Consider the following 13311-nt stretch of genomic DNA (forward strand, 5'->3'; position numbering starts at 1 on the left):
TCAAGAGGAAAGGTGGCTTTATGTCGGACAGAAAGCTTCAGGCTTGCCAAGGCACACAGGATTGAGGATGGGACTAGCCCAGCCTCATGACCTTGTGAATCCAGTCCACAAACACAGAGACACGCATGAAGATGGCTGGCCAGCGGGGCCGTGCGCACACTCGGTTGGGGATTATAATTCCCTGCAGGACCCAGCAGTCATGAGTAAAGCAGGCAAGTGGGCCCCCGTAGTCACCCTGGTAGGTGCAAGAACTGGTAAGGGGGGCCTGGGCCGTGGCAGAGACTAGCCCCCTCGGGGGTGAAGCTGGCCAGGGACCCTGCCACTGACCTCACAGGCTCCCACTGGGGCCAGCAGTCCTGCAGTACACATCTCACTCTCCCGTACGCGTCCTCGGTGCTTGACATTACATTCCTGGTTGGAGATGACACTCAGGAGGGCTATGTTCAGGACCGTGTCATCCCCTGTACCTACGGTGAAGGGAATGAGCAGGAGAGGGTCTGCGAGTGGGAACCAAGTTGGGGCCTGTTGGCCTGGAGAAGCCCACGCCTCTGCTGTTCTCTTACCTTTGGTCTCACCCCAGCCTGCAATCTCACACCTGGTGCCTGGAGGCACCACATACCGCTCAGGGGGCAGGCAGATCAGGGCCACACGCTGGTTCAGGATCACGGGTCTTGAGCGAGAATGAGGGCTTTCAGGGTCTGAGGCCACAAGGCCCAACCCCACCTCACACCCTCTTGAGTTCTCACACACCTCTCCAACTTGAGCAGAACAAGCTGGGAACCAGAGGGCCCACAGACCATCTTGGCCATTGGGATGTGCTGCAGGTCTGGCTCCCCAGGCTGTGGGTCCTGGAACAGGGTGCCCAGCCACACCTCATAGCCCACGAGAGACATATGGCTGAGAGAGAAGCTCTGCTAGATGAGTTGAGACTCAGGGTCTGCCGCCCAGCGCTCACCTGGTGACTTGCCAGGGAAGGTGGCTGAGGGGGAGACGAAGGCCGGGGGTTGGGACTGGGTCCCCAAACCTAAGGGAGGCTCACCAGGAGGAGAAACACTGCCGGGCAGTCAGAACCCACTGCTCCTTCACTAGGGAGCCTCCGCAGAAGTGCTGGCCCTGCCTGCAGGAATGCGGGTTAGGAAATGGTCCTGAGACCCAGGCTGGACCTGCCATCTCCAGGTCCCCTCCAGATGGGGGCAGGTTCCCACCCTGCTACTGGCACAGGCATAGAGGATATAGCTTCGGCCCATCTTGGGGAGTCAGGCAGTCATGCCTCACCGGTTGCGCAAGCTGACTGTCCAGGGTGAGTTCCCAGGCTGGCCCCCGACCACACGCAGCTTGGAGTGCAACGGGTCCACTCGTGTCACTCTCTTGCCACATTTATCAAACAGCACCTGGTCTAGGGGACAGAGTGTGCTGGGTGAGACCCCCAACTGGATGGACCTGGGGGTGCAAAGGGGCCACAAGGAACGCCTGGCCCAGGTCCATACGTGCAGTCTCCAGGATGGACGGCTGTTGGTCATCATCTGAAAGATCCAAATTCAGCATTAAGGGAGCCAGCCTTTGGCAGTGGAGGCTAAGGGCGGGGCCGGGGTTGAGTCGCGGGTGCTCACCACAGCGCCGCAGCGCACAGTAGTCGAATGGAGTTCCTGGGTCCGTGGTGTAGCACCAGGGCCCGTGACTATCCCCGTCTGGGTTCCGGCAGAAGTTTTCCTCCAGGGGCGTGTGCGGGGCAGAAGTGTGCTTGAACCTAGGCCGAAGAGGGGAGCAAGATCAAAGGGTAACCCCAAGCACTCCAAGCACTGACCAAGATGCCTAGGCTTGGCACCCTAGGCGTTGTCCCGGGCGGGGCCTGTGGCCTGGGTCTGGGAGGTGCCAGGTGCGCGGACAAGCTTACTGCGGCTTATGTGGCGTCTCAGCCGACCAGTTCTGACACCGGATGCCCTTTCGGGTCTTGCTAACAGAGCCGCGGTACAGTTCCCCCGCGCCATGGTAGCAGTCTGCAGTGGGCGGACAAGGGAGACCGTCAGCCGGTTCTCGCCCCAGCCCTCCGGCTCCGTGCCTCCAGCCCCAGCTTAGGCCTTACCCTCGGGCCGCACGTCGTCGGTGCAGCGCCGGATCTGGTAACAGAAGGCCATGCGCATGCCAGGCCGCGATGTGAAGCACCAGGGCGCCTCCGATCCGTCGGGGTTTCGACAGAAGTTCTCCCGAAGGTCTCTGAGCAGGCACGCTGCTTAGCCCAGGTGGGTCCCAGCCCGCCAGCAGGGGCCGCAGTCCAGCCTTCAGCTTCTCCCCAGGTCTCGCCTTCCTTCAAGCGCCGCCCGGGACACCCCCTCAGGTCCCATCCCCAGGAGTACTCAGCTCCCAGTGGCTGCCAGCCAACTCACTTGCACGCATACTTTTCCGGCGCAAAGCGATGCTGATGTGGGAGCTGTGCATCCCAACGCTGGCAGGGCACGCCCGCGGCGGTGGTGTTGACTGTGCCCCGGTAGCCCTCGCCTTTCCCGCGGAAGCAGTTGAGCGTCGTGGCTTCCTGGCTCGGCTGTGCCTCGGACCCTTGGATGGACCGAGGCCGGTCGGAGCCGGAGTCGGAGCTGAGACCCGGTGGCGGGCTGGTGCGGAGCCCCAGGGTCTCTGGCCCTTCGCCGGGTCACGCCCAGCCCTGCCTCTCGCCCCCAGGCCACGCCCCCACGTATCCCAGGTGCCCTCCCAGGGCCCGCCCTCACGCTGTACCGCAGCGGGGGAGGTCGCAGAACTCTCTCTCCATCTGCGGGTCGGTGGTATAGCACCAGGGCCGCTCCGAGCCGTCCGGATTCCGGCAATAGTTGTCGTCCAGATTTTTGTCCAGAAACCTGGGGGCGGTGGCCGGGCGTAAACAAGAGCCTGGTACTCCCCTGTCTGACCCCATCCACTGGGCATTCTATCGCCCCGCCCCTGGAGACCTCGGCCCTCCCCTTGCCCACCCTCCTCTCGCGCCGAGCCCGCCCCCGCGTACTTGCCGGGCTCGAAGGGGTGTGGGTGCGGGTGCTGCAGGTCCCAGCGTTGACATTCGCGTCCTGACTCGGTGCTGTCCACTGAGCCGCGGTAATCCTCGCCATTGCACCAAAGGCAAGCGGCTGGAGACACACGGGGCCGATGGGTTCGTGGACGGGCGTGGGCACGCGCCTCCCGCCCCAGGCTTGACCGGGAACCGCTTACCCTCTCGGCAGGACTTTATGCCGCAGCTCTGGAAGCGCACGGCAGGGTCGGTTGTATAGCACCAGGGACCTCCCGGGTCCCTGTCCGGGTTGCGGCAGAAGTTCTCCTCCAAGCCGTTCCGGAGTGTGGGTGTGAACCTGTGAGAGCAGCAATACAGTGCGAGCTGGGGGGGGCGGCGCCAGGCGGGCAGAAGCAGAGGGAAGCTGCTGTCTGTCTCACTTGTGGTCATTGGGAAACCTGTGGCTCCAGCGCTGGCAGGGTAGGCCACCCACAGTGATGGCCACAGTGCCCCGGTACTCGACCCCGTTGTCCACGATGCAGGTGCGAACATAGTCTGGGAGCAAAAGACCCAGAATCAATAAGGCTGGAGACCTCAGCAGCCCTCTCCCCAGAGCACCCTTCGCAGCCACTCACTTTTCTTTTGGAAGAGGTCACAGCGCCCGGAACGCTGCAGTCGTGTATGAGGTGAGTGCTGGGTCCATGGCAGCAACTGGCAACCATGGCTGCTCAAGTTGTAGTGGAAGGCCCTGGGAAGAAGAGGCACAGGGTCACCATTGCCCAGGTTCCTCTCCCTCCAGTCTTATCTAGGTCCAGTGGCCACTCACCTGCAGTCCAGGAGGGGCCCACAGAGGCCTGCACATTCCTCAGCATTTGCCACATCTTCTTGCCAAGGCCCGGGCCCCACTGAGTGTAGCAGGTGTTGCAGCTCCGTACCCCGAAGCACCTGGAAGTCATTCAAGGGCGAGCGCTGCCCTGCAGGGTGGGCATGCGAATCAGCACATGCATATCAGCATGTGCACACTTTATTCATTCAGGAGATCAAAATACAAGGCCTCTGGAGTGGGTCAGTGACCCTTCAAGGGTCAGACCCCTGTACTGGATGGGAGGAGCAGGCTCAGATGTGACTGTAATCACTAGTGCACCTGTTTAGTGGGCAAGGCACTGGGCTCAGCTGTAAAACATATACTCTGAGCGCAGTGCCTGCTGGTGCTGGCCCTATGGAGCTTATGCTAGCTCGTTTCTCACGTGAGGATGTGAAGGCCCAGAGCTATCTTATTAACAAGGCAAAGGCCCAACCCAAGCATTCTGACTCCAAGTCTAAGTTCTAACCAGCATAAGGGTAAATGCTGAAAGTGTTGGTCGCTCAGTCCTGTCCAACTCTTTGCGACCCCATGGACTGTAGCCTGCCAAGCTCCTCTGTCCATGGGATTCTCATGGCAAGAATACTGGAGTGGGTTGCCATTTCCTTCTCCAGGGGATCTTCCCAACCTAGGTCTCCTGCATCGCAGACAGATTCTTTACTGTCTGAGCCGCCTAACCAGCATAAGGGTATATGCTAGGTAGGAGGATTAGGTCTGGTTCATAAGGGATAAATGCCTGCATGTGTGTATGTGTCTATGGTCCTAACACTGCCTCAAAGCTACAGCAGACATTTCACCGCAGGCCTGAATAGGCAATGTGTTTGTGTTCCTTTGGCTGCCCAGCTCTGTGAAAGAAGCCAAGGTCACTCACTGCTACAGGCTCAGTAGGAAAGCAAGTTCCTGGCTCAGATAGCAGGATGGGCCTGGGGCCGGCCCCTTTCTGAAGGCAGATGGGGATCAGGGCTGAGGGGAAGGGCACTTACCAGGGGCCCCTGAGAACCATATCAGAAGCAGCAGGAGTGGCAGCCACCCCATCCTCCTGGCTGGAGGCTGCACTGTGACCCACCACAGCCCCATCCGGGAAGTTGTGAAACCTGTCCCTACGGGATTGGGTGGCTCTGTCTCCACACCCCCACTCTAGGCTTGCTGGGATCTGACCTGAGACCCAGTGGCAGTAATGGGGGTGGTGCCAGGTCTCAAGCCCCCTAGGTGAGGTACAGGGGCCCTCACTTTGGCATAGTTACCCCCAAGAAGCCTCCCAATATAGTGGGCAGTGTTGGAAGGGTTCACTGGGGATACTTGAGGTGCTGTGGGGTGGGGGTGTGCAGCCCTCACAGCCTAGGCCCCTCTGAAGGGAAGGGCTGTATGGATATGCTTGCTGCCAGGGGCCAGGGTTCCAGCCTTAAAGTGGTGATATTAAATTTTCCTGAGTTTCAGCTTTCCCCTGTAAAGTGGAGAAAATTCCCTGTTGCTTTGATGACTGATGGGCCCCCATGGGGGCAGGTCTGCCTACGCCTCTGTCAGCAGAGCCCAGGGAAGCTCTCCTCGCCCGGCCAGAGGTGCCATCCCTGGGAAAGGTGAGCGAGGCCACGCGTCTGGCCTGAATGGAGGTGAGGGTGACAGGTGGCAGAGACCCTTGGGAGGAGCAGCCTTTCGGACGTCCTAGCGGACCTTTGGGCCGGATCTCCAAATACGGGCAGGAGTAGAAAGATAGGCGGCCAAGGTCTCTCAGGACACAGCGTTAACGGCACGGCTGGGCCAGGAGCTCCTCCGGCGCAGGTAGGGGACGGAGGCGAAAGAGGTTGGGCAGTCGGGGCGAGGCGGGCTCCGGGAACATCCCGGCTTGGAGGCTACAGAGGGGGGCGCCACCTAGCGGAGGCCGGGCGCGGGTCGGTGCGCGTGCGCGTGCGCGTGCGCGGCGGCCCGCGGTTTGGCCACGGACGGGCGCCGTAGTCGAGTGTTGGGCGGATGTTGTGAGCCGGGACTCGGCGGCGGAGGCTGGGGGGTGAGTGAGGGGCGGCCGGGCTCCGAGATGGGCGGGCTTCCCCGTGGCTCCCCTTGCGTCCCCGGCCCGTCCAGTTGTGAAAGTGCTCGCCGCGCGAGGGATCGCAGCCTGTGGTGCCGGAGTCCGGGCCGGAGCTGGCCTGGAGGGTCCGCCAGAGCTTGGGGCCGGGACCGAGGCGACTTGGGGGAGACTAGCGGTGCCCTCGCGTCCTTGGGGGTGGCTTCGGTTCCGAGCCCGGAACCCTCGGCGGGGCTGAACGGGACGACGTGGCAGGGAGCCCCCGGGCAAGTCAAGGCCCGCCTCCCACCTGGGTCCTCAACACCTGACACCTGGAGTGGATGTCTGGAGGTTTGCTCATGGGTTCCATGACGACGTCTAACCTGTCGTGCACCTGCTCTGTGTCAGAGGGCCGGTGTTGGGCGGCAGGGCAGCGAGTCGCCTTCCTGAGGGGCAGGCGTGGTGCCGACTGGGAGCGGGCAAGAGTGTGTGGCGGGAGCAGAGGAGCTGTTTGGGGTGAGATAACAGAGAGGAGTTCTGTCTCAGGCATTGCTGGCGGACTAGGCTCTAGAGCCGCACCGACTAATAGAACTTTCTGTGATGATGGCAATGTTCTTTATTTTTGGTGTGTAGTCCAGTAACCATTAACCACATGGGGCCACGGAAATCCTTGAAACGTGACCGCTCTAATTGAGAAATTGACTTTAAAATTTTTTAACTGTTCCCGACCCAGGGATTGAACCCGCATCTCTTAGGTCTTTCTGCATTGGCAGGCGGGTTCTTTACCACTAGCTCTGCCTGGGAAGCCCTCTGAAACTTGAACTGAAATTTAAAGAGCCACATGTGGCTAGTAGCTGCTGTGTTGGGCTGCACAACTCTAGATCAGTGAGGCTGGCACCAGCGACTCAGTGCCCCTTCGGAAGCAGCTGTAGCAACACCATGGTGTGTGAGGGACGAACAGCAGTGGGAACAGTGTGTTCTGTAATGAGGGCAGGGGTGCTGCTGTAAGGGGATAGGATGCTGTGTGTGTGAGTAGGGACAAGAAAACTTGCAGACCTTTGGAATAGAGAAGGGAGGAGGATCCTGGAACTGAGGCAGGGGGTCCTGGCCTTGGATGTCAGTAAGATTTGTAGCTGGAGATGGCACCAAGGCCTTTGGATGGTGGACTAGGTGTAGGGTTCTCTCTTCCACATTTGGACCCAGCGTGGCTGATAGCTGAGAAGGATGCAGGAGCTCTGCTCCTGAGCCACCTCCCTTTGGACGCCTTGGTCTGATTTCCCACTGGGTTGAGGCGTTCGTTACTAGTTTGGTTTAACAAACACATATCTGGCATCTGCTCCCCGTTGGGGCCTGGGTGAGCACTGGGCCAGGTGAGGTCTGTCCCACCGTCAGACCCCCACCCACCCTCCCTGTGTAGGAAGTGGGAAACCCCTGCTTGGAGGGCCCCAGAGTCTGGCAGAGCGGTGAGAGACTTCCTGGGTTGATGCGTGTGTGAGTGCCCGTGCAGCGGCTTCACCTGTTCATAGGCCTTCCTGACACCCCAGGATTGAGGTCAACATGGGAGCCCTTGGCTTCCTTCGAATAGACAGGCTCTGCCTCTGCTTAAGCCCTCAGGACTACAGGCTGCCCACAAGAGATGAAAGATGGCGTCCAAGGAGGGCGGCATGGCTTTCTCGCGCAAGAGCTACAAACTGACTTCAGATGCTGAGAGATCCAGGGTCACAGGTAAGGGCTGGCAGGGCAGGGAGGAGGCTCCCAGTGTTGAGGCAAGCAGGAAGAAGACACAGAGGCAAGCATGTCCCGGGTCCATTGAGCCCCAGGCCCTCCTGCACCTCCCTGGACCTATGAGCCGCCTCTTCTCCACCAGCAGCCATGGAGCAGGGCACCCACCGGGACTGCTCCTCTGGCCTGTGTGCTGGCAGGGGCTGGGAGCCACACTGACCGTGCGTCCCTTCTCCCTTCTAACCTGTGGCCCAGGCATCGTGCATGAGAAGCTGCTGAGCGACTACCTGCACCGTGTCTTTGCCTCTCCTGATCACAGACCCGCGGCAGCCACCAGCAGGTATGGCCGGATGGCTCTCCCCTTCCTCTGCGGGGCCAGATCAGAGGCAGGAGGCTGGGGTGTGGGGAGGGAGGCTGGGCTCTGGGGAGGCTGGCTTGCGTTCTGTCCTCGCTCTGATGCTCCTGACTGCGAGACCTGTGGCCCAGAGAGTACCAGAGTCTGTGCCCTGGCGGTGCTGGTACCTCCCTTGAGGGAGTAGCGGAGGTCAGGGGCACGGTGCAGGCTTAGTCCTCAGTGTGGCACTTCACACCTGCTCTACACGCAGCATCTGGTCTGTGCGCCCCTGCCCTTACCTCCAACGCACCCTGGCCTGGCCCTCTATAGCCTCTGCTGGATCTATAATATGCAGACTCCACCAGCCCTTTATTCCCTGTACGTTTAATGTATTTAAGTTGAGCTTATTTCCAAGTTATAAGTGCAGTTTAGCAGCAACTTGTAGAAGCAAAAGCATCTGCCATCTTCTTCTAATATAAACGACCGCTCATGATTCCATTTTGTGTTATCTCATAATGTATGCAGTTTGGGTTTTGTCGTGTGCGAAATTTGCTTAAAATTTTTGTCACTGTCAGTTTCTTTAAAGTTATTGAGGAATAGGTGGCATACCATAAACTGCGTGTATTTAAAGCACACCATCTAGTAAGCTGTGACACAGATAACCTGAGAAACCATCACTGCATGGACATACCCAAAAGCTTATCGGAGTTTTAAATCCTGTTTTTGTCATCAGAGGTTATTCCTGCCTGGTTTTCTACGCTACAGATTGATACTAGTGGGCATCTTTTAGGGCCAGGAATCTGCCTGAGCACTGCCCTGGTTTAGGGGGGCTTTGGTTTTTGTAAACAGTGCTGCATGGACGCCCAGGGTTGGGATCACATGCCTGGAGTGTTTGAATCTCAGTCACTCGTAGGACTGCTGGTGAATTTCTTCTTCTTCAAAGGGTTCTGAACATTCTTCCTCCCTGCAGTGAGGCATGGGTGTCCCTATGTCTCAGCTCCCTCGCCAGCCAGCCTTGTTCTGTCTTGCACAGTCTCTGCTCACTGGGCAGGCCCAAAGGGCCCCCTCTTCCATTTTAGCAGCCATGGTGGCCAAAGGGTTTCCACTTGTGGAGGGCTGGGGCCCACCTCTATCCCAGCCCCAGTCCTGGCCTGTCCCCAGGCCACCCGATCCCTCCCTCATGTGACGGCAGGAATGATCCTGCTGCCACTGGCACCGCTATTGCCAGGAGTGAGAGCAGGTGGCGGAGCCGTTAGTCAGTGGTGCTGGGGACGCAGAATTCTGGGTCAGGACCTGGGCAGGCCAGAAAGGCCAGGCCAGGGCTGAGGGTGGCCAAATGGGAGGTGCTGCAGGCATTCACTGAGGCCGAGTCTCAGACTGCCTGCCCGCAGCTGCTCTTAAAAGCAGGCACAGGACTGGGGCAGCCCTCCCAGCGTGGGCCTGTAAGAAGTGCCCTTGAGGAAGCCTGCTTGATCTGTGGGCCCGCTGGGGGTGTTAAGACACAGAGGGGCTCCAGCCTTCCACGTTACTGGCAAGGCACCCCACTGCACAGCTGCCTCCTGGCCTTGACCTGGGGCTCCACAGCAGTGGGGAGGAGGCTTCGTGAGTCTCTCCTTCTTGCAGCTCAAGGTCAGTTGTAGCTCATGGTGTGGGAACATACGGCCCCTGGGCCTGGGCTGAAGCTACTTAGCCATAGAGTCGGTGTGCTGGCCCATCCATGTGTTCTTCCAGGGCCTGACCTCTCAGGCGGTGAGCAGGCTGTGACCTGGGATTCGACATGGAAGAGCAGGTGCCAGCAGTCTGTGGGCTGGATCCGGATGGGCCTTGGGCCTCTGCTCCTGGAGCCCTGCTAGTTACCACCACCTCATTCCTGGCTATTCTTAGCAGCTGAGCTCAGGATTAGCTGGCCAGCATTAGGCAGAGCTCTTTCTCCTCTGGGCATGTGTGCTGGGAGGATGAGGGGGCCACTCAGACACATCCTCCCGGCCCCTCTGGCCGGGGCAGGTGGCCTGCCGTGTGCTCTCCTCTCCTCTGCAGGTGGGTCCAGGACACAGCCAGCCAGAAGCTAAGAGGGCTGAGCCCTGCATCCTCCCAGGACATGTCTCATTCAACACACAGGCTTCCCTGGATGGGACCACAGACCTGGGGTCAAGGATTGGACTGGCTGGTCTTGGTACTGAGCATCCTGGGGTTCTGCGCTTCTCCCAGCCCTCCTGGCCCAGGCGTAATCAACAAGCCACCTTCAGGAGTGGGCAGGTCCTGGGCTGCACAGGGAGCATTATTGCTCGGACTCTTCACAGTATCTCTGACATACAGCTGTTGTTCCATTTGTACAGATGAGGGGATTAAGGCTGACAGAGGGATCTTCCTTCTTCTTTTTTCTTTTCAAATCAGTCTTGCAATGCTCCAAGTTTAGTGGATAACCCAGTCTCTGACCCCCAGCATCCCAGAATGTGGGACTGGCACACCCCTTGTTCTGGAGTCTGGGCAGCCACCCTCCTCAGCTCAGGAGAGGGGACTGGGAGAGGGGTTTGGCATCATCTGGCTGGTTTCAAGGACTTGGGGGCCCCCTCTCAGCCTCTCACTCTCCCCAGGAAACCCCTGAACTTCCAGAACCTGCCAGAGCATCTGGACCAGCTGTTACATGTGGATGACAAGGAAGACGAGGAGAGCCAGGGTAGATGACAGCGTCAATCTAGAAGGGGGTTCAGGGGCTGGGTGGGCCTGGGGGGCTCGGTGCCCTCTCTGTGTCTGCCTGAGCCTGTGCCCGGCCCAACCCCTCACCCTCTTCTCTGTTTTTCAGAACAGGTTGAGGGGCGGCTTGGCCCGTCCACTGTGGTCCTCGACCACACAGGTGGCTTTGAAGGGCTGCTTCTAGTGGATGATGACCTCTTGGGGGTGAGCAAGGGCAAGGCCTGGGGCCCCATATCCAAGCCCCTCCTGATGTGGCCCATTGAGTCCCCATCCCCCAAACCTTCCTGACAGTAGCCCCGAAACGCTCTTGGTGTGACCCCAACCCCGAGGTCTTCCCAACACAGCCCCCTCCCATCACGCTTCCAGCCCAGGATCCCTCCTGACCCGGGCCTGGGCCTTTCCGCCCTGTTCCGGCACGGTTCAGCATTGGCCACGACAGGTGTCGCCACTGAGGCGAGCCGAGTTGGCATGGGACTGTGCTCCCTTGGGGAGGCCCCCGTGTGCCCAGGAGGAGGCTCACCACCCCCTGCTCCCCACCCAGGTGATTGGACACAGCAACTTTGGGACGATCCGCTCCACCACGTGTGTGTACAAAGGTGAGACCATGCTCCACCATGGCCCAGGGAGCTGGCAGGGAGTTCGAGGGCCCAGGCCTCAGGCAGGAGGCAGTTTTTGTTTAAAACCCTGCAGGGTCTGACACGACTCTTTCCAGGGAAATGGATCTACGAGGTGCTCATCTCCTCCCAGGGGCTCATGCAGATTGGCTGGTGCACAATCAACTGCCGCTTCAATCAGGAGGTACCGGCGGAGAGGGGCCCTGCCCAGGCCTCAGCAGGGCTCAGGCAACCCCCAGCCCAATGCGGTCCTTTGAGGACCCTCACCTGGACTGTCCTCGGGAGGAGGACCATGTCCCACCCCATCCCAGGACACCACAGCCCCAAAACAGCCCTCCTGCCTTCCCTGGGCGCATCAGCCCCCTTCAGTAGAGCCGTGTGGGTCCAAGGCTGGTGCCTGGCGGGCTCTGGTCCTGCCCCTCCCCACTCCCCGGACCTCATGGATGGCTCCTCCCTAGGAGGGGGTTGGAGATACACACAACTCCTATGCCTACGACGGCAACCGGGTACGCAAGTGGAACGTGACCACAACGAACTACGGAAAGGTGAGGCCACCTCACCAGCTGCCACCTGCCCTCTGCCCCTCCCGTGGCTCGGTGCGGGCAGCAGTGAGGGGGTGGAGGGCACCACAGGGGGCACGGACTCAGGTCCTCTGTCCTGGGGCCAGTCTCCCCTGGTGCAGTGCAGACGCAGGTGGAGGGGCAGCGTGGGCAGGGCCCTGGGTTCCTGCTCATCTGCACGGCGTCCTCCCCTGGCAGGCATGGGCAGCGGGGGACATCGTGAGCTGCCTGATCGACCTGGATGAAGGCACTCTGTCCTTCTCCCTGTGAGTCTCCCCTCTGTCCCCAGGCCTGGCCTCTGGGGCACCCCAGGCTGCCCTCACGGTCCAGGCCCTACTGTAAGGGCTTTGGCTCTGGCAGCCGGAGGGTGGGCAGCCCCGACAGAGGGCTGCTCACGGGTCCCTTTCAGCTACCTCCTTCTTTCTTAGCCCTGGCTCATGGGCCCTCCTTTCTGCTCCAGGAATGGTGTGTCACTGGGCACCGCCTTTGAGAACTTATCCAGGGGCCTGGGCATGGCTTACTTCCCAGCCATCAGCCTCTCCTTTAAGGAGTCTGTGGCCTTCAACTTTGGCAGCCGTCCGCTGCGATATCCTTTTATGAAGAAGGCAGTGGGCCGCTTGGGTGCGCTTGAGGAAGTTAGGAGCAGGGCTCCCTGCTCCCAGAGCTCTGTGGGCTGGGGCGGGCCCTGCTGCCGTGAGGAGTGAACGGGTAGGCTTAGGTGAATGTCAAGGATGATGCTTACACTAACCATCATTGCTTTAGTTGAACAGTGAAGAGCATGAAGTGGCAAGTGGAGGTTCAGTCCACAGAGAAAGGGGAGGGAGGGGTGTGGTGCAGACTAGGCAGTCTGACCTCACAGCCCTGCCCTGGAGCCCAGGCCCCACCGCAGGGGTCTTGGCGGGAGCGGTGGGCGTGCTGAGCCACAGAGCAGCTGTTGCTGGCTTAACTCGGTGGTACCTACCCAGTGGCGGGCTACCGGCCCCTGCAGGACCCGCCGAGCACCAGCCTGGTGCGGGCACAGAGGTTGCTGGGCTGCTTCCGGGCAGTGCTCAGCATGGAGCTGGACCCCGTGGTGAGCCGGCATCCGGGCTGGGTGGGCTGGGGGCTTTCTGCAGCCCTCCGCCCCTCACCGTCCTCTCCTCCCCCGCATCCCCAGGAAGGGCGGCTGGTGGAGAAGGAGAGCTCTGAGTGGCAGTTGCAGGGACAGCCCACCGTCCTCCTCACCCTGGCCCACATCTTCCATCACTTTGCACCGCTCCTGGTGAGGGGATGTGAGGGAGGGGAAAGGCCCAGGTTGAGGGCTGGGGTGCTGAGGTGTGTGAGGTCCAGTCGCCTCACCTGGCAGGACCCCCATGACCAGAGCTCTCAGACCTCAAGGATGTCATGGGGCAGCGGGGGCGGGGAGGAGGAGATGCTTCCAGCTGAGGGTATTGGGCTTTCTAGAAAAGATCCAGGGGTGGTGACATCCGAGGCCAAGGGAACAGCCTTTGCAGAGCCCCAGAGGGGCCGTGGGGCAGCGGCCTTTCCTGTGTCTCCATCAGACCCCGGA

At 60.4% G+C, this 13311-nt stretch overlaps 2 protein-coding genes across 12 annotated transcripts in view; one reads left to right on the plus strand and one right to left on the minus strand.

The window, feature by feature from the left end:
• Positions 1-4928, minus strand: MST1 (macrophage stimulating 1). 5 transcript variants are annotated; one of them, XM_027523083.1, is made up of 18 exons: positions 4820-4913; positions 3801-3948; positions 3610-3722; positions 3415-3529; positions 3196-3332; positions 2993-3113; positions 2731-2849; positions 2385-2553; positions 2084-2214; positions 1895-1997; positions 1611-1747; positions 1488-1523; positions 1276-1396; positions 1040-1117; positions 751-897; positions 564-670; positions 328-467; positions 14-235 (listed from the first exon to the last, which is right to left on the minus strand). In XM_027523083.1, the coding sequence occupies exons 1-18, from the start codon at positions 4911-4913 to the stop codon at positions 74-76; spliced, it is 2178 nt and encodes a 725-aa protein (XP_027378884.1). In that variant the 3' UTR covers positions 14-73. The 5 variants fall into 5 exon arrangements, with proteins under 5 accessions (XP_027378883.1, XP_027378882.1, XP_027378884.1 ...); XM_027523082.1 differs by having other exon boundaries at positions 1-235; positions 1276-1523; positions 2997-3113; positions 4820-4928; XM_027523081.1 differs by having other exon boundaries at positions 1-235; positions 1276-1523; positions 2385-2849; positions 2997-3113; positions 4820-4928.
• RNF123 (ring finger protein 123) overlaps positions 3573-13311 on the plus strand; it is a 27177-nt gene continuing 17438 nt past the window's right edge. For 2 of the 7 annotated variants that reach the window (XM_027523078.1, XM_027523074.1), the window contains exons 1-12: positions 5736-5841; positions 7446-7563; positions 7816-7900; positions 10489-10571; positions 10698-10792; positions 11130-11184; positions 11301-11386; positions 11661-11747; positions 11961-12028; positions 12223-12348; positions 12720-12834; positions 12919-13023. In XM_027523078.1, the coding sequence (XP_027378879.1) occupies positions 7482-7563; positions 7816-7900; positions 10489-10571; positions 10698-10792; positions 11130-11184; positions 11301-11386; positions 11661-11747; positions 11961-12028; positions 12223-12348; positions 12720-12834; positions 12919-13023 (987 nt within the window). In that variant the 5' untranslated portion in view covers positions 5736-5841; positions 7446-7481. Of the gene's footprint in view, positions 3661-5437; positions 5616-5735; positions 5842-5891; positions 6190-7445; positions 7564-7813; positions 7901-9931; positions 10068-10488; positions 10572-10697; positions 10793-11129; positions 11185-11300; positions 11387-11660; positions 11748-11960; positions 12029-12190; positions 12349-12719; positions 12835-12918; positions 13024-13311 lie in introns of those variants that run through there. The other 5 variants (XM_027523075.1, XM_027523076.1, XM_027523077.1 and 2 more) reach the window with 5 other exon arrangements.

This window comes from Bos indicus x Bos taurus, chromosome 22 (assembly GCF_003369695.1).
Source record: "Bos indicus x Bos taurus breed Angus x Brahman F1 hybrid chromosome 22, Bos_hybrid_MaternalHap_v2.0, whole genome shotgun sequence".
In the NCBI taxonomy this organism is placed as follows: domain Eukaryota; kingdom Metazoa; phylum Chordata; class Mammalia; order Artiodactyla; family Bovidae; genus Bos; species Bos indicus x Bos taurus.